Source organism: Patagioenas fasciata, chromosome 12, assembly GCF_037038585.1.
Source record: "Patagioenas fasciata isolate bPatFas1 chromosome 12, bPatFas1.hap1, whole genome shotgun sequence".
NCBI lineage: Eukaryota > Metazoa > Chordata > Aves > Columbiformes > Columbidae > Patagioenas > Patagioenas fasciata.
In genome coordinates, this window is record NC_092531.1 from 8,824,845 (window position 1) to 8,846,470 (window position 21,626).

The 21,626-nt window shown below is 47.4% G+C and overlaps 2 protein-coding genes across 2 annotated transcripts; both read right to left on the reverse strand.

The window, feature by feature from the left end:
- Positions 1–7,898: 7,898 nt before the first annotated feature.
- Positions 7,899–14,102, reverse strand: LOC136106822 (zona pellucida sperm-binding protein 3-like). The gene is made up of 9 exons (XM_065847464.2): positions 10,404–14,102; positions 9,942–10,060; positions 9,761–9,864; positions 9,365–9,542; positions 9,148–9,268; positions 8,686–8,777; positions 8,356–8,498; positions 8,102–8,191; positions 7,899–8,017 (listed from the first exon to the last, which is right to left on the reverse strand). Exons 1-9 carry the CDS (start codon positions 10,797–10,799, stop codon positions 7,899–7,901), a joined length of 1,362 nt encoding a protein of 453 aa, XP_065703536.1. The 5' UTR covers positions 10,800–14,102.
- Positions 14,103–14,244: 142 nt separating this feature from the next.
- On the reverse strand, positions 14,245–19,731 carry FBXL22 (F-box and leucine rich repeat protein 22). The gene is made up of 2 exons (XM_065847745.2): positions 17,478–19,731; positions 14,245–14,970 (listed from the first exon to the last, which is right to left on the reverse strand). Exons 1-2 carry the CDS (start codon positions 17,810–17,812, stop codon positions 14,625–14,627), a joined length of 681 nt encoding a protein of 226 aa, XP_065703817.1. The 5' UTR covers positions 17,813–19,731; the 3' UTR covers positions 14,245–14,624.
- Positions 19,732–21,626: the final 1,895 nt, after the last annotated feature.

The window sequence follows — 21,626 nt, forward strand, 5'->3', positions numbered from 1 at the left end:
GGCCGGAAGGTCTCCGGGAGGGGCGCCGCGGCAGAGCAGGAGGACGGGGCGCGATGGTGCTTCCTCCCCTCCCACCGGCCCTCTCCTCCCTGAGCGGTGGCGGAGGGATCGGAGCCCCCGGGGGGCAGCGGAGGCGGGCGCGGGCGGATTGAAGAGACGGGCCGCGATTGGGTGGAGCGGAAACGGGCGGGGGGCTGGGATTGGCGGAGCAGTCTCGGGCCAGGAGTGGCTGGGCGCGTAGGGCGGGGCCGGACCCGGAGTCTATAAAAGGCGTGCCTGGGGGGCTGTCAGTATGAAGGGCGGCAGTGGCGGGCCGGCTGCGGGTGCTGCTGCTGTGTGAGCGGAGGAGCGCCGGTGAGCGGGGCAGCGCTGGCAGGCGGCGGGACCTCTGATCGCGAGGGCGGGCCCGCGATTCGTGTCAGAGGCGGTGGCTGGGAGCAGGAGCGGCGCGACCGCGCTCCCCGGGCAGGAGGAGGGCGGGGGGGACCGGCCCGGGGAAGCTCCCCGCTTGTGTCAAGCAGCAGGAGCCCCGGGGGTCGATGCGGTGCCAAGCGGGTCCCGAGCCCGCAGGGGCGGTGAGGGGGCCGGTCCTGAGTGGGAACGCAGCGGGAGCTGAGGGAACAGGGGAGGCCCAGGCGGCGCTGAAGGGACCGGACCCGGCTCCCCGCGGGGGCTGCGGATGGGGTGGCGGCGCTTAAATAATGTAACTGAAAATAATAAAACTATTACTATTTTATTATATTATAAGCATAATGTATAACGGTGACATAATAATAATAATGAAGTAATAAAGTCCAATAAAGTTTCCCGGGAAAGGTGCTGGGCCCCCCGCCCGCTCCTCCCCGTGCAGGTGCCCCCAGTTCACAAGCACTTTCCCCCTGGGGTGCGGGTGGGTTTGCTCCCCGTTCCCCATCGCCCCGGGGATTCCAGCCCCAAACTGGGATCCGGCTGTCTGCAGAGCCGGGAGCAGAGCCGGGAGCGGAGCCGCAGAGCTGCGCTTCGGGCCTGGAAACCCGCGGGAGGTGCGGGCTCGGGGCTGTTTCGGGGCTCAGTCCCGGCCCGAGCGCTGCCCCGGGCTGGGCGGGGCATAGAGGGGCTGGGTCACCCACCGACGCCTCCGATTGGCTTGGAGGCCAAGGCTCTATTCAGGGCCGGCCAATCAAATCGGGACGGTGGTGACATCTCGTATAGATACGTGAGTGGAGGCAGTGATTGATTGACAACCTTGTCAACAGCCCGCAGCGCCGCTGGGACAGCTGGGAGCAGCTGGCGGAGGAAGAAGCTGGAACCAGGACAGAGATCCTAGAGCTAAAGCTGAGAGCACAGAGCTGAAATCACAATGAGGGGCATAGGGCTGGAGCTGAAATGAAGACACTGGGGCAGCGGATGGAGCTGAAACGAGGCAGAGCTGGAGTTGAACCGACGGAGAGCTGGAGGTGAAATAAAGATTGTATGGCGGGGCTGAAATAAAATCTATAGGGCTGGAGCTGAAATAAAGCTTGTGGGAAATGGGATGGAGCTGAAAAATCACTGTAGGGCTGGGGCTGAAACATCCCAGGCCTGAACTGCAGACGGGAGCTGCAGAGCTGAGAGAAACCTGCGGGACTGGAGCTGAACTGATGGAGACCTGGAGCAGAAATAAAGAATCTGCAGCAGGAGCTGGAGCTGAAATAAAATCTATAGAGATGGGGCTGAAATAAAGCTTGTGGGAAAGGGGCTCAAGCTGAAAAAAAAATCACTGTAGGGCCTGAGCTGAAAAATCACTATAGGGCTGGAGCTGAAATAAAGCTTGTGGGAAAAATACTGGAGCTGAAAAATCACTGTAGGACCTGAGCTGCAACATCCCAGAGCTGAACTGCAGATGGGAGCTGTGGAGCTGAGAGAAACCTGCAGAGCTGGAGCTGAACTGACGGAGACCTGGAGCTGAAATGAAGAATCTGTGGTGGGAGCTGGAGCTGAAATAAAATCTATAGGGATGGAGCTGAAAGAATCAGAGATTTAAAAAAATAAAGCTTGTGGGGAAAAAAAAAGGGGGGGGCTGGGATGAAGCTAAAATAAAATCTATAGGGCTAGAGCTTAAAAACTCACTGTAGAGCTCAGGTTGTAGCTGAAATCTTGCAGGGCTGGAGCTGAAATTAAGATTTCAGGGCTGGAGCCAAGACAAGAAACATGAGATGGGCTGGGGCTGAAACACTGACGTTAGGGCTGGAATAAACATGGTAGGGTGGAGCTGAAATAAAATCTGTAGGGCTGGAGTTGAAATAAAGCTTGTGGGAAAAATACTGGAGCTGAAAAATCACTGTAGGACCTGAGCTGCAACATCCCAGAGCTGAACTGCAGACGGGAGCTGTGGAGCTGAGAGAAACCTGCAGAGCTGGAGCTGAACTGACAGAGACCTGGAGCTGAAATGAAGAATCTGTGGTGGGAGCTGGAGCTGAAATAAAATCTATAGGGATGGGGTTGAAATAAAGCTTGTGGGAAAGGGTCAGGAGCTGAAAAATCACTGTAGGGCCTGAGCTGAAAAATCACTATAGGGCTGGAGCTGAACTAAAGCTTGTGGGAAAAATACTGGAGCTGAAAAATCACTGTAGGACCTGAGCTGCAACATCCCAGAGCTGAACTGCAGACAGGAGCTGTGGAGCTGAGAGAAACCTGCAGAGCTGGGGCTGAACTGACGGAGACCTGGAGCTGAAATGAAGAATCTGTGGTGGGAGCTGGAGCTGAAATAAAATCTATAGGGATGGAGCTGAAAGAATCAGAGATTTAAAAAAATAAAGCTTGTGGGGAAAAAAAAAAAGCGGGGGGGGGGGGATGAAGCTAAAATAAAATCTATAGGGCTAGAGCTTAAAAACTCACTGCAGAGCTCAGGTTGTAGCTGAAATCTTGCAGGGCTGGAGCCAAAACAAGGAACATGAGATGGGCTGGGGCTGAAACACTGATGTTAGGGCTGGAATAAACATGGTAGGGTGGAGCTGAAATAAAATCTGTAGGGCTGGAGTTGAAATAAAGCTTGTGGGAAAAATACTGGAGCTGAAAAATCACTGTAGGACCTGAGCTGCAACATCCCAGAGCTGAACTGCAGACGGGAGCTGTGGAGCTGAGAGAAACCTGCAGAGCTGGAGCTGAACTGACAGAGACCTGGAGCTGAAATGAAGAATCTGTAGTGGGAGCTGGAGCTGAAATAAAATCTATAGGGATGGGGTTGAAATAAAGCTTGTGGGAAAGGGTCAGGAGCTGAAAAATCACTGTAGGGCTTGAGCTGAAAAAAATCACTGTAGGACTGGAGTTGAAATAAAGCTTGTGAGAAAAATCCTGGAGCTGAAAAATCACTGTAGGGCCAGAGCTGCAACATCACGGAGCTGAACTGCAGACAGGAGCTGTGGAGCTGAGAGAAACCTGCGGGGCTGGAGCTGAACTGACGGAGACCTGGAGCTGAAATAAAGAATCTGCAGCAGGAGCTGGAGCTGAAACAAAATCTATAGGGATGGGGCTGAAATAAAATCTTGGGACTGGGACTGAAATCGAGAATGTCTGGAAGGGAATGGAGCTGAAATAAAGGATGTAGGGCTGGAGCTGAAACGTACCATGGGTTTGGGTTTGACATGACACAGAGCTGGGGCTGAAATAAGGATTTTGGGGCAGGAGCTGGACCTGAAATCAGCGCTGCAGCCTGAGCTCTGAAATAAAGACTGTAGGGCTGCGTATGGAGCTGAAACATCCCTGAGCTGGAATCTCACAGGGCTGGAGCTGAAATACTTTAGGGCCAGAGCTGACATGAGGCAGAGCTGGAGCCGAAATGATGGAGAGCTGGAGCTGAAATAAAATCTTTATGGCTGGGGCTGAAATAAAGAACGTGGGGAGGACCAGCCCCTCACCTGGACACCTGTGGGGGCATCACAGCATGAAGTGGCATCCCCCTCCCCACCCACGCCTCCCCAGAGGACACGACGTGCGAGGTTCATGTCACCACGTGTGCCTCAGTTTCCCAGGCGCTGAGCACAGGGAGTGACAGCAGTGCTCTGTGGTGGCCCTTGGGCCCCTCAGGGGACAGCTCCTGGGTCCCAAAGCACCTTGCTCAGCATCAGCAGGGAGTCATTTTATTAATGGTCTAGACTGAGCAATGCATTATCACTACCAGCCAATCAAGCAAGGAGTATATTGTATATCATTTCAGGAGATTTGCTTAATTCAATAAAGTTATTTATTGCCCTAAAAAAAAAACCTAACAGACTCTGATTCTTCCTTATTGCTCTGGCTTGGAGGGGGGTTGTCACAGGGTGGCTGTGGGTGGGAGGGAGGTCTCCAAGTGGGGCCATACAAGCCGGTGGGACACTTGAGGAGCCCTTACCCCACAGAGACACCCCAGCTGCAGCCCTTTCCTCATTCAACAAGCCCATCCAGCTTGTTCACTGCTGCGCTGCTCACCCCGCAGTGACGAACCCATTTCTCAACAGATGAATGAGCTTTAGGCAGCTCAGGGCACAGAAACATTCAATGTGGCTCCCGCAGCCCATTGACTTGGCTATTGTTTTGCAAGATATTGATGAGGCTGCAGTCCCTAACCCTGGGCAATTCAATCATCACTCCCATCATCAATTCTGACCAGGCTTAATAAAACAATTCAGAAGTTGTCACCAGGCTGGTTTCAGGCCCAGTCCTATCATGTCTACCCTTCATGTAGGACTGACAAGGAGCAGTAGCCTTAACGTTGGGACTAAGCAGAGAATCTGGCCAGGGAGGAAGGAAACGGTGGTGAATGAGGCAGGGAAGGGGAAGAGCGAGGGACAGAGTTGGACAGAGATCAGAGGCCCAGAGAACTCAGTTGGGTTCAGGAATGGCAGCCGGACTAAGCTGTGACCAGGTCAACACAGCTAAGAAACATCTAAGTTGTAGGCTTTTCTAGTGCAGCGTACTAGTGCTGTGCTTACAGGTAAAATCAGGCTCAGGCTGTGCTTGAGTCAAATACTGTCAGTCATTTCCTTCAACTGATTTAATACCACACGTACTACAGATTAATAGACTCCTAATTCAGAGATCCAGAAAGGAAAAAAATCATGCAAGCTTTCTTTTAAAGCTGCTTTTAAAGTTCAGCTTCAGCTTTTAAGTTATTTGCCTCCTCTCACCACAAGCTTGGCAAAGCAAACTCACGTGCTTCAGAGGAGTTGCAAGGACAAATCTGGACACAGTATTTAGGAGTGATTCATCACTCAAAATTGTTGTGTCCCAGTCTGAAAAGAGAAAGGATTCATCAAAACTGGTTGCTCTTTCCAACCAACAAATATACTTTGAGTTACATAATAAAATAACCAAACTGCCAAGCAAACTTCCAAAAGGCATCATATTTTTTTCATGGGGAAAAAAACATCGCTGTCCCACTTCCTTACAAATACCTTAATAACGTTTTTTTCAGTTAAATATTATCCATGAATAAATATTACATGTGCCAACAGCTGCAGAAATCACAAAAACTTACCTGGCTACACAAAGTTCGGTCTGACATACCCGCTCTCCATCAAATTCCCTTACTTTGCATTTGCTGCTACGCTGTCACAACTGTCAGCCAGCTGGCATTGCAAACAGAGCAGAACCACGTCCAGTCCTAAAACACTCAATTCCATAACCAAAATAATACATATTAGCCCATGCATCTCAAATTTTGTGAACAGACAACCAGCATTTTTTACTGCAATTCCTACTTGTATGGAATTCTGCAGCAGAACTCTCTGTGTAGCTCTCAAAAGGCACACAACACCTTCCGCTCTGTTCTTGGTCTGGCCCGCTTGGCCAGAGCTACACAAGATTATCTCTGGGTCCAATAGAGAGTTACAGCACAACCACAATACTTAGTGGATCTCATCAAAAGGACACCTGGGAAGCTTGAGCAGGAACCCAGATTTTAGGTAATAAGCATAAGGAGCCATTAATACTGCCAGGCTAGACTCCTAGAGACTTGAAAAACAAAAGACAACTTACCCCTTCATCCAATTCCTAACATATTTTGCAAGTTACTTTGCCTTCCCCCATCAATTTTTCTTTTTAATTCCAAGTTTCACCCTAGGGAAACAAAAACATCAGTAACTGAGTAAGCAAACAAGAGTCTCTCTTTTCCAGTTTGAAGGGAAAAAGAACACTGAAAAACACGTTTGCCCAACACTGGAACCAATGTCAAAAATAAGTAACAGAAAATGCAAAAGACAGACCGTGGAACCTGACAATAAATTAAGTTTTATCATTAAAAGTCATTGCCAAAGAAATTACAGGATTCTACTAGGTATGTAGTTGATGCATCTGGTGCAAACAAGCTTCTCTCTACGAAGACCCATGAAGTGTGCCCAAGAATCAGTACCAAAAGCAGCCAGGGCTGCTCCTCCAGCCTTTATATCCCCCAGAGCCAGGAGCTGTCTGGCCCTGGGCTCCTCTTTGGGGATGCTGGGCACCCACAGGTCAACCCTTAGGGTACTGGGAGAGGGGAGGCACGACCCAGCCATTTCTGGGGTGCCAGAACCCCCTGGTCCCAGGCTGCCCAAGGCAAGAGAGAACATCCTCTTCAGCCTGTTTGGGGAAGCTGTTTAGAAAACTCAGCAGAAGTCGCAGATGAGCACAAAGCAGCCCATTCAGGTTCTAAGGTGAGAAGGGGCTTTTCCAGGCTGCTGGGGAGGTGACGGGGTGGGGAGAGCTGTGTTGGTGACCCCAGTCAAGGCCCATCCCATTCCCTCTGTTTGGATGCTGATGTGCCAGGGGGACAGGGAGCCCACATGCTCAAACCCCCAGCCAAAACGGGGGCTTTCAGCATCCCACCAACACCCCAGCAGGGCTGGGACCAGGATGTTTGGCCACACTTGTGTCAGTAGTGAGCATGTTTCACCAGCTACTGCTGGGTCAGTGGTGAACAACACAAGCCACGGCCAAATAACCCCCATTTTGGCCTCAGCCATGACTTCAGTAGCCACAAAGGCACAGGCTCTCTTTTTTTTCTCTCTGCTGCCCTTCCCCAGCCCTTTGGCTTGTGTTTGTTTTATTGCCTTCAAGGAAACACACTAGTGCTACACCCATCCCCAGTTTGTATCCCAGTCCCCAGGAGCAGGGCTGGGCATTACCCAGCTCCTCACAGCCAGAGAACAGGGAAAACTGCTTAAAAATAAACCCTTTTTGTTCTCAAGCCTCATCATTAGAGTTTCTGTCCACTCTTTTGAGTGTCTCTACCTCTTTTCCCCTGTCAGGGCTTCAACAAGCATCCCGCTGGCTCCATCTGAGGGATGTTCCATTCCATACCCCAACAGTGGTTTCCCACCGTTACAGAGAACAAGAAGTCTTGGGTTTAGAGCAGGAACATCTTGCCCTTACAGCTGCTCTGCTGAGCAGAAGAGCACAAACTTCAAGGCAATGGAAGGAAAAAAAGCCCCTTTCTGAAGGGGGAAGTGGGGGCAGAAATTGCAATCCCTGCCCCAAGGACTGTTTATATTAATACCTTTAATCCAAGGTTTGTTACATGTAACTGTGTAAACAGTCCAGGGACTGAAACTCCTGCCTCCCTCTGTCCCAAGAAGTACCCAGCCCACCAAGTCTCAAGTTGTTTTCCTCTCCTCAGCCAGCAAAGCTTGACTTCTCCTTTCCTCATCCAGAAAAACTGGATTTCTCTCCCAGAAGCAGCTTCAGGCTGGAGGAGAGTGGTCCAAGTCTTCATACACCCTTAGGTGGTTGAGTGAAGAGTTACCAGCATGGAGAAGACCCAAGAAGCTCCACAAGAAGGTAAAATGTTTTGGGACTAAAACACAACTCCATAATTCTAGAGACAAGAAACCACAAAGAGTTCTCCAATCCCCCCACAAAGCCTCCCACAATCCTTCAATTAATTTTTTTCTTTTATTGGACATACTACAAAAGTTGAAACAAGTGACTTAAAGAGGGTTGCTGGGTTTCTGGCAGGCAGACAGAGCTCCTACAACAGCAAGGATCACCATGACTAAACCAGCAGCAACTGCAGCCAGCTCCAATAATGTCCACAAGCGACCTGCATCTAGGAAGGAGAAGCAAGGAGGTGGTTATGGTCAGAGCCAGGACCCACCACACAAACCACCCCCCTTCCCCAGGTTTGCTCTACCTTGTGGAGGTGTCCTCTTAACTGGGTGATCCTGCCAGCTGTGGATGAAGAGAGGTCCAACCACAACATCTGCTTCTCTCACCAAGGGATCTGAAAGACAGGATCAAAGCTCTCACAAACTTGTCTGGACATCTGGCTCTCCCAATGCTTGGATCAGCACAAAGGAGCCAACAGGTCATGAAGGATCTCCAGCCACCCAGCTCTGAGCAAGTTGTCACGATGGCCAATAGCCCCAGAAGCAAGCAAAGTCCTACCAAGTTCAGAGGGCTGTTCTCTCCGGACACGTCCTCCCTGCCATCGGGAGGGAGCGTGGAGCCTTCTGGAGTGGCTGGCAAAGCCACAGTTCCTCATCTCACAGCAGGAGCAGATATCCTGGGTGCCTTCCACAGGATCCCAGCTAGAAAAGAGCTTGGTCACCAGCCCACCCTGTGGTAGGAATCCCTCACATGCTTTGAGGTCTCCCAAGAGAGACCCAAACCCTCCCAAATGCAGATAACAAATCCCTCCTTCCTGAAAGGTGGCACACACTAAATGAGAAGCCCAAGCTCTTTGCCTCTGGTCAAGACAGTGTTCCAACTACTCACAGGTTGCTGGCTTTGTTGAAGGAGCAAGCCTTGTTCAGAGGGTCTGGATCTCGGTCAGCCGGGGAAACCTTCAGGTGGCAGGTGATGTAGATCTGGGGAGGCCAGGCAGAACAGAGGGATCAGGCTTTCACATGCACCATGAAGCTGGTCTCTAACAGGATCACCATCTCCCTGAAGCAGTTCAACCCCACCCTGCTTCCTTCAAGCCACTCCAGGATTCAGATATTGAAGTTCATCAGAAGGGTTTGTCTTGACCAGTATCAGAACTGGTCTCCAAGGAAGATCCTCAGCTCAGAGGACTGTGACCCAGAAGCAGTAATACAGAGTGATCTCATTCAGAGGCTGCTGTGAGGCAGTTGCCTGGGGAATGTAATTTAGATGAAACCACATTGACATTGTTAATGGCATGAGGCTACAACCCCACCTAGACCAGGGAGTTCGCTTGCTTTAGGAAGGATTTACCAGGTTGCTGGCGCCTCCTGCGAACTTGAACGCATCTACTGCAAACTGAAGCACATCTGGCCTGGGCCTTGGGGATATAAAAGCTGAGCTGGCATCATCCAGTTGCCCATCCACCAAGCACCTAGACACAAGAGCAAGGGTCAGGATGATCTCACTGTCAGAGATATCCATCACTTGCAGAAAGGTACCTGTAAACAAGGGCACAGCCAGCTCTCACCCACTGAAGTCAATGAAGGCATACTGGGGAGAAGAGCTCCTGGCTGGGGTTGGGGTGGCCACACAGTTATCCACAAAAAGCCTCAGAGGTACATGGTTCTCTGTGTTGACAGCAGCTTGGAAGTGGAGGACCTCTCCCAGCTGAAACACGGTGGAGACTCTCTCAGCACTCCAGTCATCTGGAAGGAGAGAGGTCACCAGGCAGCAGCTTGTGCTTCACTGCTTCCCCCCAAGGAAACCTTAATGGGCACAAAGCCCTGGGTACTCATCAAAACTCTACCCAACCCCAGATGTTCCAGGAGCACTGGGGTGATAACAGCACCAGCTGTGCCACCCAGCAGAAGCATGGCCAGTCCAGGGTGACATGCACCAGAGGAGACCCTCATGCAAAACCTACCATTCATGAGGTGCAGGGAGAAGGGCAGCTTCTCCTCAGAGGCCAGGGTGGAACGAAAAGGCATCCATGTGGGATTGACACCATTGCTGCTCACGTTCGCCCTCCTGGGGAAGAGATGCCCATGGTTAAATGCTCTGGGGCAGCAGAAGGGCTTGCTTGGTACCCACCTCCATCAGCTCACCTTGGGTAGTGGCACTCGATAGGAACCACGGCAGGGCTGGTGCGAATGATGACGGGGTTGCCAGCAGGAACTGGCTTGTAGTTTAAGCTGGTACTGTAGACCAGAGCATCAGGAGTCACCTAGGGAAAGACAAGGCACATTATTCAGTCAGTGTTCCTCAGCGACACACACAGAGCAGCACATTTAAGCCCAGAGACCCAGAGCTGAGATGTTTCTTCTGGAAGGTTCAGACACATCTATATTCACCAGGAAACAACCAGTTTCTCTGCCTGTTGCACACTCTTCACTGCACACACATTCCCAGAGAAGACAGCCCAGCTTCTACCGCCCTTGGAAAGCAGACTAAGATGTTCAGCTGCTAGGAAAGGCTTTGGTCATTTCCCCAAGACCAAATACACCACAGCCCCCTGCCAGCCTCAGCACGCCAAGATGTAGCTCCCCACCCTCGGGTCCCAGCCTTACCCTGAGGGTGCTGCCGCACTCGTGCAGCCCGGCCACGAAGGTCACGGTAGTATCAGCAGAGCCCTGTGCCGCAGGCAGGCAGGCAGCCGAGCCCAGGGTCAGCTCCGCAGCCCTGACCAGCCGCCCCGTGCCAAAGAGGTCCCTGTGCACCGTGACCACCACCTGTGCCTCCTGGCACTGCACAGCCACGGGGTGCAGAGGGGCAGCAGCCTGGAGCTGCGAGATGTCCACCCACGCCCAGGGGGAGGGCCGGGGAAAGGCACGGGGCTGCCCCCCGTCCCCTCTGTACCCCCAGAGCTCTGCCTCCCGTCCAGGGAGGCGCCAGGGGCTGTAAGCAGTCACCTCCCCCAAAACCCAGCAGAAAAGAGCAAACCCCAGGCTGCTTCCAGGCCTCATCCTGCCCACCAGGGTCCAGCACAAAGAGCACCTCCTGCCCAGGGCCTTTTATAGCCCACACCTCCCTCAGTCCAGGGGATGCTCAGGTCCTCAGGGCAACTGGCAACACCTGTGAGCACTCAGTTCCCTGCTCTAATTAACTAATTAAGTGCTGGATGGGGTGCCTTGCTGCCAGGAGGGATATTGAGTTTGCTGTTCAGCCAATTGCAGTTTTCTCCCTTGCTTTTTCGGTAGCAACCAGCTCTGTAAGATCCATAGAGATGTGTCCCACCTCCAGACTATGTGTCCCAGCTCCAAACCATATGTCCCAAGTCCAGACCATGTGTCCCACCTCCAGACCATGGGTCCTTCTGCTGTGAGGTCTCCGGGGCATGGTGTGGAGGGTGACACTTTCAGATCCTCTGTGCCCAGCATGGGGCTTAAGAGCCTCAGGACCCAGGGTCAGCTCTAGGGGGAAGAAACCACCCAGTCATGTTAATATCTTTATAAAATAAATGGCACCCTGGGGATTCTCCAGTGTCTGGCATAGGGTTGTGTGCGGGGAGCAGCCTCTGCAGCCCAAGGAGAGCAGACCCCATTGCAAGGATTAGGGTTTATCTGACAGGATTTTTAATTGCTGTTTACAATCTACAAGTGGGATATTTTTAATCAAGGAAATTCTCCTGTGACATCAGGATTATGAGGCTTTTTAGCTGTATTGTAGAGCACTAGTGATGCTTTTTTAAATTGTGTACGTCTGTTTCCTCCTTTTAATTAACATTAAGCAGATATGTGACCTTGCCCCTTCCCTTCTCGTATTTGCAAGAGATTTGGCACTTTGAAAAGCATGGGGTGTAGTGTGTGCACACAGGACAACGTGCACGCGTTAACCTTGGTGGTTCTGGGGCTTAACGAGCATACACAGGGTGGTCATTTTGTACACACGTAGTATAACAGATCCGTTGCTTCGTGTTCGTGTCGCAGCTGTTGTGTCTGCTGACAGCCAGGTGCACAGTGCTGTGTGTGCAGGAGGTTCCCTTATGAAAGCCTCACGCTCACTGTGCAGATGCGATACAGCAAATGTCAATGTACACAGTAGATCGGTTGCTTCAGGGACATCGCAGACTTAATATTGTTGGGAAAAATAGCGGGTTTGTGTTTGCATAGTATACACAGAAATGTGTGAGAAGAGGTGCCAAAAAAAAACCCCAGTGAACATGATCTGCTGCTACCAAGACCTTTTGTGGGTTTTTTGGAAAGGAAAACTGCCAGGAGAGGGCGCATGAGTTACGCTGGTGGGATGTGTATGTCCCAAGATTTGTACGATGAAAGTATTCTAAACCCACTAATGTAGCTGTATATTTTATATTTAGAGCTTTACCTTATTCAGATTGTCTTAAGCCGTTTCCTCCACTGGAAAACTGTCTTTTAGGCAGTAAATATTTTGCTGTCCAGCACTTATATCCTCAAATTGATAGAAAGCATCAACCCAAATGTATCCACTCAATAAAAAATATTTTATAAATTAAAATTCTATTCTTCTTGTGCTAGTCTTCAGTCTTGGGGTTTGCATCTGTTTAATCGCATTGAAATAAAGGGGAGGAAAAGTGATACGAATTCAGGACTGTTAAGAATATAAATGGGTCTTGATTGCCACTTGTGTGTGATAACCTAATGTGGCTTCCAAGTAGACAGGTTGGTTTATGACACCTTTTTTTTCATATTTTCTTAAAATGATAGGTAACAAGCCTTCCTCTCCATGGTTAGTCAGAGTCAGGGGCTGCGGAGAGTAAAAAATGTCTCAGCAATGATAAGAGAACTTTTAAAAGAACTCAAAAGGCTTGGAACTGAAGAAAAGGTTAACGTCTGTCCTTCCTGTCTGCGCTTCCAGTTTCATTCCTTACTGTGTAGTGCATAAGGGTCTTAGATTTTAGAACTAATTTCATGAAATACCAGAACATTACAGTGTCATGCCATTAAATATCTTTAAGTTGTGAAGAAACAATGGAATTATTTTATTTGTCTTTGGGGTGAGCATTTCTTACAGATAGTCAGACCTGGTGAGACCTTCTCTAGAATTTCAGCTCTGCTTGACCAAGTTTCTGTAATGCTGTGATTTATTTCTTAGCTCAGCCAAATCAGAGAGTACCAAAAGATATCTGTGGCTCAATTAGGCAGAATGGAAAGGAGGAGTAAGTATATTCACTTCTGTTGAGAGCATTTTTGATGCACCACATAAAGAATGTTTTTGGGAGTTCATAGCTAGCTCATCAGTTGTCACAGAGGAAAGAATAAGCCCTAGGAATATAGTCTATTAAAATAAAGTGTGGGGTTTGAGTTGGGGTGCCTTTTAAAAAAGCATGCTGTAGTTCAAACAAAAAACCTGAATAATTCAAACCTCACAATGTTTCTCCTGTGTTGTTATACTGAGGTAGACTCAAGAAGTACAAGTGCTGGGAGGTAACTGCAGTACGGTTGACCGGGTGAGGCGGCGCTCAGAAACGTTCACCTTTCCTCAGGTGGAAACCCGCAAGTGTGTGAAGACTCTTGGAACGCGGTGTTACCGGTCGTGAGTACTCGATACCACAATCAAATCCCAGTGTGTTCTAGCAAGGCAAATTCTATACAGCAGAATTAAACTGTGCCAGCCTTTGTGTCAAATTTTGCAGACGATGCCACGACAACCCTTTATTAAAAAAACAAAAGAAGTTGTTTCACTTCCGTGTAGCAGAGCTGGATGGAAGAAAGTCACAGCCTTGTGGTTTGGGATGAAAATAGCTATTTGGTTTGTATTTTGCAGCGAGAAACAGGGTGTTTCTGTAGGTCTGGACTGTAGCGTGTTCCTAATTTAACATTTAAAGCTATGGGTTGTAAGTCACTGTCTTTTCCTGTAGGTTAGTTATGTAAACTAGTATTTGATCATATTGCGCTTCCTTTAATGTCAACTTCAAAAAACCTTTGCATATCTTGTCAAAGTACATCATGCAGAGGGTAAAACTGTGTTTTGCACACGTTGCCGTGCATCCCTCATTTAACAAATAAGCCTAACAAATCGGCTACAAATGTTAATCGCTGAGCAAGTGTCGGTTGTCAGGTACTCTGCTTCTGCTAGAAACATCTTAGGTGGTGTGCTTGTCGGCCTCAGGAGATGGGATGACCACACGGATATATCCTTTCACAGATATTTGTTAATAACTCTCTCTCTGAAACTGATGTAAATTATACAGTGACTCTGTCTGCAGTGGCTTTATGCCCTTTCCCATTACATAAGGAGTGTAGAAAGCGAGGGGGTCTGGTCCCAACCTCACGACTCAACCGGAGGGTTCTCTTTGCGTCTCCTGACTCTGCATGAATTGTTCAAACTCAGTTCTAACTCCATTCACCTTTGTATGTTTCTTCCATGCACTAATCAGTAAGGGGAACCTTGCCATCAAGCTTACTAAACCTTGTCAAAGCACTGTTAAAATTTGTAGAATTCTATCAAGTTTATTGAACTCTGTCAAATTATCATTTTTATCGCAATACAACATATTGCTGCTTCTCTTCTGAGTGAGGGGCATTCTGCTCATCCGTGACATGAGGGGTTCAAAGTTGAAGCTTTCAGTCTCAATCATGTCTGGCATTCATGGCAGCGATGCAGGGTTTTCCAGTTTCAAAGAACAGAAAGCAAACAGTTTTTCCTCGAGACTGCCCCAGTGGAGACGCCGCAGCCTTTACAGCCATTTGTTTGGACTTAAACCCAAAAGCAGGAAAGTAGCTGCGGTTTGTTGAAGCTACACTACCTGAGAGGAGAGTGGAAGTGAGGTAAAACACCCACATGGTCCCAGTTTATACAATTTGTTGCACTTAAAGCTGAACCAATTTTCGCGATGCCTTTTCAAGCGTCAACTTTTTTTCTGGCTTATTGTCTGGAATCATGTCAGCACTTCTCTCCGCTCTCAGCGTTACCGAAGGACGTTTTTCCCTGACTCTCTCCAGACCGGTCCGTGTTATGTTCCGGCAGAAATCCACGTGGAGCGTCTGCAGCGATCCCCCGTACAGGGTCACCGCTTCCAGTGTCCGGTCAGTGATCCGCACACAGTTTTCCAGTTTGAGTGTCTTGAGGTTTGGGCAGTTCTTGAGGAGAAGCAAGATGCAATCGTCTGTAATGTGGCCACATCCAGACAGCGTCAGAGACAGCAGGTTTGGACATCTGAAAACATGATTGTTGCAGGTGAGATGAGGGGGAAAATAAATCATGGAGCTTGGAGAGGCTCGTATTGTCAAGAATAAATACAGAAGTTAGAAAAATACCTCCTCTTCCATCAGGAGGGGTAAGAAAGCATGGGTTTAAGTGGGGACATAGTTAAAATAGATCTTAATTCTCAGCTTTACTAATTGCAAAACTTAACCATAGCTTTTCCTGTTGGTAGCAATGTCTATAGCTCAGTTGACATAGTGGAGAAGGGGATGCAAATGCCTATTTAAGCTGCAGCTGCACTGTTTTTTCTTAAGGAGCTGCACGGTGCTGCGCTTCTCCAAGTGCGGCAAAGGAAGACCCAGCAGGGGCGAGATTTAAGTCAGGACGGACTGGAGGACAACAGAGTGAAGAGGGTGCTGTGTGCACATGCTGAGCGTGGGCAAGACAGACATTCCTGCTTTTGATTTTACAGGGATTAATGGGTGTTTCAGCTCCTTGGGTTTCCTGAATTAGGTGCCAGCCACTACCTGAGAGTGCTGATGTTTGAACCCCACACAACTCTTCAACCTTCCTTCAAATCACTGAAACCGGTAAGAACTTTGCTGTTAAACAGCGACGCAGCAAACAAAAAAAAGCTTTTATTTTGTTGTTACTTGGGTAGATCTGGGAAGGTGCAGAAAGAGCCTGTTCCAAGTCACTGTGTGATGACTTACACTGACTGTCCTTGTGTGCGAAACTGGAGCAGACCAGTTACTACGTCTGTTGTGCTGACTAGAAATGTTTGCGAGGACTCTTGTGCACACACCTGCAAGGCCAGTGTTTGGTGTCTGGCTTATACCTCTGCAGGGAGCAGCAGTTCAGCTGAGCCAGCCATTAGCTCAGTGCAGCTTACTGTTTCTCTGATGGCTCAGGGCTTCATTAGACTCCGCCATTGTGAGGAAAAATGATGGCAGCAGTGCTGGTGACCTTGTGGGACCTTTGTACGGAACTGTCAGCCCGCCTCCCTCCTGTAGGAGCTGAATTGTGCTCAGCCTGTGCTGGGTTTGGGGTGCACAGCAGCAACGGGGCAAACACGGGGCTGGGCCAGCACCGCAGCATGTGTGCTTCTTAAAAACTCCTACATGGAACATTCCTCTTTCTCCACACCCCCTCCAGCCCCCAGCTGCTGCTTGACTTCACCTTCTGAGCAAGATCATGTCAGCTGCATGACCTCTCTTTTCCTTTACACTTATGAACAGTTAGAAAAAGAAATGTTTGAAAGTAGGCAAGGTCACGAAAGGCTCTGACCTGCCATCTCTTGTGGCTTCCTTCTCTGCACAGAACGCCAACCGTTTTGTTCAGATAGAAATACTTTCAATGGGTTGCTGCAAAATAAAAGGCAGTAACTTGTCTTAAGAAAGCTAAAATGGATGAGAAGGGAGCAGGGGTGACTACCAATATTGAACTGTCTTTAGGAGTTCAGTTTAACTTGTGGAAACAAACCCATGTCAGGCTGAAAGACATCTGTGGATTTTTTTATGGACTTGGCTTACTACTCAGGCTTTGCTTTGAATTTTTGTCCAGCAACCAGTTTGGGATTATGGATTCTGCAGAGGAGAAAGGCACTTGAACTACTTCTGCAAAGCTGCGGTCTTGCATCCTCTTTCTGAATCCTAATTTGTGACTGCAAAAAAAAATGTAAATATTTGAGTGTGGCCTCATGGTAGATATTCCAGTACCTAAATGAGAGACTACTTCCTCCAACACGCTTGTTTATAGGCACAGATGTGCTTCCTAATGATACTTCGCTGATTAATCCAAATTTTTATCAGTTGTTCTAAAACAGTTCTCAAGTCTGTACTTGCAACTTAACATTCTGTTTCGAATGCACATTTCAGTCCTTGCTTTGAGACTGCACTGTTGCTGCTTCTCACCAAGAAAACCTGTCCCGTCAGTGTCCTGAAATCCGTTTGGTTTTTAAAGCTGTTCCTCCCCAACAGAACGTTTTGCCTTCTGTGCTGTGGCACAAAGCCGAGGGCTGGCTGGGCACACAGCTCAGGACTGGCACCGGGTTCCTTAGAAGTTTATAAAAAACTTAGAAAATTCAGTACAAAAGAAGCACTTATTTCTCAAAATGAAACAAATTTGGTCCTTAGTAACACGTTTAATGAACTTAGTTTTGTTATGACACCTATTCACTATTTGAAATGACATCTTTCCTCTAGCCCCCTCCTGCACCCCCGACTGCTTTGCACTGCTGCACTGATACATTTCAGTTAAGCAATAGGCAGTACTGCACTTTCCCATATTAATTATTCACTCTTAAAAAATAAAAAATAAGGAAAAACGGGCTTAAGGAAAGTCAGTAAGAAGTATACACTATTGCCACTATAAAACAAATTTAATACTATATCAAAACTGCAAAGTCAAAGCACTCACATATTCAAGTGCTCCATTTCAGGTAGGATGTATGGAGTAAATAGCTCTCAATTCTCATTTCAAATACAGCAGAGGTAGAGTTTCACAGCCAAAGAACATACCTGTTGCAAACTTCTAGTAAAAAGTCACTGACAGTGTTTTCATGCCTGTTACAGAAGTCTTTCTGGAAATGGTTTTTCATCCAGTCCTCAATGTTACACACCTTGACTCTCTCTGAATACCAGCAGATGGATAAGTACTTTAAGGCAGGTCCCAGGAGAAAATTATTCTTCTTCAGTTCCGCTGGAGAATGAAAGTTCAACAAACACCACAGTGAAGGATCCTGAAACACTTCTAGCAACTGGTGACATGTTTCTGCTAAACTTTTCCTACTATTTTTGTCCAGAAAAGAAAACAGATGTAAAAGGCATTCCCGATTCAGCTGGGTTATATGCATAGTGAGTTAGAAAGAAGATTGTCGCTGGCCTTCTGGAGAAACGGCACTGCTGGAAGGGGCTCCGGAGCACCAGGAGCCTGTTGTACATATATGGTTGTGGAATGGTGTTTATTTTTGGCAAACAACTGGTGCAGACACGAAGAACAGAGGAAAGAAACATGCATGCAACCAACTGTTGTTGTTTCTCCAAGGGAATGGAATAGGCATGTAGAATAGCAGCACTTGGCTGTCAAGAAACGCTTCCTTAAAAGGGATTTCTTTCCTTTTAGGCACTCCTGAAGTTTTGTGAGGTTCTTGTGCAGCGTTAATGAACTGGGGGCTGGGGATGGAGGGGGTGTAGCCACAGCTGCAAGGAATAGCTTTGCCAGCCTCTCAGGTTTGGAGCATTCCGCCTTCTGAGCAGAAGTTTGTCTTTGCAGTGTAGAACGACTTTAGCCTTGATTTGTTCACTGATTTTTCTAAGGTTCCACTTCGGTTTCACGCTCAGGGACTGTTACATTGGATAATGAACGTTCACAAACAGGTTGTGAAATGAGCTGAACAGTTCCCTGGCTGTTTTAAAGCACACACACACACACACACCACACACACAGAGCCTGCAGCTTCAATTTACAAGCCTCAGACTTCTGGGCAGTTTCCCTTACAGTTATTTGAATAAACACCGCTAGCTATTTACCCACCTTTTGCGTGAGGAAAGTAATGGTACACAGGAAGCCATGCATGGAACAGCAGGTCTATGTTTAGCTGCTCGGAGGCGTGTGCTTTTAAGAGATGTCTTCTATTAACTCGAGTTTCACAAGTTTTCTTGTGCTGTTCAGTGTGTGGTTTAGTTCGTGATTGTAGCCTTGGAACTTTTGGTGGGGAAAGAATATATGGAACTGCTTTAGGAATAGAAGTGTTGGTTTTCCAGTAAAGGAAGAAACTGTAGCTGTAAGTCCCTCCTGGAAGAAAAATAAAGCTACAGCAAGGGGGAGGCTGGAATTAAACCAATCAACAGCCCTGCAACTTTCACATTTGTGAACTAAAAATGCTCAAGGTAGTATATGCCCATCTATCTTGTGTTAACACAGGAAAATAATACATTCAACTGATTAGTAGGTAGCAACAGCAAAACAGCCCTGCAGGAATTTTTGAAGTGGCTTGCACATTTTTAGTAGCTGGGTGATTTTATGAACCTACATATTTTAATTGGGTTTGTTTCAATATATGACAGGGTTGAGGGAGACCAAAAGTTTCACCTTTTGCTTCTTACCCTGAGAATGCAGTTTGAAAACCAACTCTGAAAAACAAGACTCGAAATCCATTTGCAGTCTGCAACAATTAATTTAGCTTCTCATCTGGGCTTGAGTAACGTGTATGCAGTGACTCAAAAAACCAGCAATTGCAGATCTCTTTAATTCTTCAGAGTTATTAATTTTCCATTGTGTACGGTAAGCTGTGCTTAACAACTGCCAGTCTTTTTGGTTTCATATCCTTTGTCATTTAATATTTCCCTTGAAATGAGGAGAGGCTCCTGCTCCCCACCGGTGGGCGGTGGCATCGGTGCTTCATGAAGCCAGGAAAGGGACAGGGATGGCAGATGATTTCACGTACCAGGTAAGCCAGTCACTGGAAAACAGCAGTTAAACAGTGTGCCAGCAGCTGTTCTTCTTTGTTCTCATATTAGTATTTTTCAGCTCTTACTCTGTCCCTTCATCCTTCTCAGAACTTACCTTCATTTTTGAGCAGTTTTAAACAGCCGAGACTGATCAGAGTGGTAAGAAACACAGGAATATTATTTGTAAGAAACCAAAATTACCATTGCTAGGACGGACTCTAACCACACAGAGGACACACGCCAGAATCTGACGTAAAAATGGGTGACAAGGCCTTTAAAACTGGATGGCAGGTCCTCTTTGGGCGTAGGTACTAAGTTTTGGTAGAGGTGTTAAATACTGGGAACACTTCTCTTTGCTGTATTTTGTTTTCCTGAGAACAAGTTAAAATAGTTTACTATCTGTGTTCGACGTATTTACACTAATGATATTCTGCACACCTGTAGAAGCACAAGAGGAGTTTCATTTTCTAAGGAAAGGAGACACTTTAATGGCACATTTTCCATAAACACACTGTGTGAATGAGATATAATTCACATTCAACCTGGAAATGCTCCAGAAACACGCAAGATGAGCACAGTCAGTAATCCTCACTGAAAATTACACACTAGCTTTTAATGGTAAACAATTACAACTATGGCACTACAGTACTTGAGGATATCCTAAAGCACATTGGAATCAATTTTCAAGGTGCTGATTACCTCATCAGTAAGACACAAGACACATCAGTAATGAAACATTATTGGGGAAACTTTTGACCACCACGTGTTATGCTTTCCACTGATTTAGCAAAATCCTTACAAATGGCCTCCTGCTTTTGATACAAGTCCACTGCCCCTGTCTGAAAGTTTCAAACTCTCCCCCCCCCGACATCTGTCACCACCTGGAAAGCACCTTCTGGCCAGACCCCGAGAAGGAGCTCTGCCTGCACGTGCCTTAGAGTTTTGCATACTGCACTTAGCTCACTGAACAACACGCTAAAGCAAAGTATCCTCTGAGAGCTGGACATTTTGCCATTCTGTTTGACGTAAATCCCATCTCCAGTTGTATACGTGGCTGAACGATCACTAACAAAAGGACAACCTTTGATCAGACGGATTTTGGTGAAAAATACGCAAGTCTTTGAACTGCAGAGAGCAGTTGTTGCTTGCAGAGCAGTCACAAGCAAGAAAACAATTCTTGCCAGTTAGTGTGTACTATGATCAGCAGTAAGTAGAAAAGAAACATTTGGCTTAAATGAAATGAGATATCCCACCCCCCCCCCACGCTAGTAGATAAATATAGGATATACAAGTAAGGTTAAAAATGTAATACTAGGCCAGGTGCAGTATATGTTACTGGTTCAGTGCTCAGTTACTTTTTTCTTTTTTTTTACTTTTTTTTCTTCTTTTTAACGTTTTTTTGACACCACACTGAATAGAATACAGCGGATAAGCAAAGTTCTCCACCAGGAAGAGAAATACTTGTGTTGCCACAACGAAGTGTTCATACTGTCCATCTGGGTTTGCAGTGGGAGAAACTTAAATTAGGAAAGGATTTACAATGTACTTGTTCCAGCGGAGCATATTGTTGAGTCCTTGTCACCACCTGCTGCATGAACAAGACTGACCTGATTGCATTGTGTTCCCATGGCTGTGTCTCAAATGGACCATGCTGGATGCCGTTGCCCAAGACCTTAACGTTACAGAGCAAATGTTGCTGAAAGGAACATACTGAAGTGAGAACATAACTCTGACCCCAAAAAATATTAACTGGAGAAGTAGAAGCTGCTTACAATAAGTGAATGTTGCTGAAGATTACAAATTTAAGTTTCTAAGAATACAGAAAGGCACATTTACATCACTGGTTTGCGAGAACACTGCATACGCCTGACTACTGTCAGTTAAACTGCTGCTGGCCCATAGCTAGTTGTGTATTTTAAGCTTGGTATTCTCAAAACTAATTTTCTAAAGCAATCCAATCCAAGCAGCATGCAGACAAAAGGCAGCTATAGATGGAATCTACTTCACTCACCAACTAACTGAGCAGCCAGGCTGCCCTTCAGGGGAATGACATGCTAAGGTACTTCACTTGTCCACACACCATGTCAAATCCCTTTTTCTGCCTGTACAAACAGTACCAGCTCTCTATTCTGACTAGAAGAAAGGCTCTGGCTGCGAGAAATGCTAGGTGACAAACTATGTACTATTTAAATCAATGCATAGTTCTATTTATTGTTC

What these genes read in the sequence shown, in the direction of transcription:
- LOC136106822 (XM_065847464.2), bottom strand. Translation starts at nt 10,799, where the DNA reads ATGAGGCCTGGAAGCAGCCTGGGGTTTGCTCTTTTCTGCTGGGTTTTG. An exon ending in CAGGAGGCGCCAGCAACCTG is followed by an intron (nt 8,778 to 9,147) that starts GTAAATCCTTCC and finishes TGGCCTCCCCAG; the next exon opens with ATCTACATCACCTGCCACCT. An exon ending in AGAACAGCCCTCTGAACTTG is followed by an intron (nt 8,192 to 8,355) that starts GTAGGACTTTGC and finishes CCTGTCTTTCAG; the next exon opens with ATCCCTTGGTGAGAGAAGCA.
- FBXL22 (XM_065847745.2), bottom strand. Translation starts at nt 17,812, where the DNA reads ATGCATATAACCCAGCTGAATCGGGAATGCCTTTTACATCTGTTTTCT. An exon ending in TTACTAGAAGTTTGCAACAG is followed by an intron (nt 14,971 to 17,477) that starts GTATGTTCTTTG and finishes TCATGTTTTCAG; the next exon opens with ATGTCCAAACCTGCTGTCTC.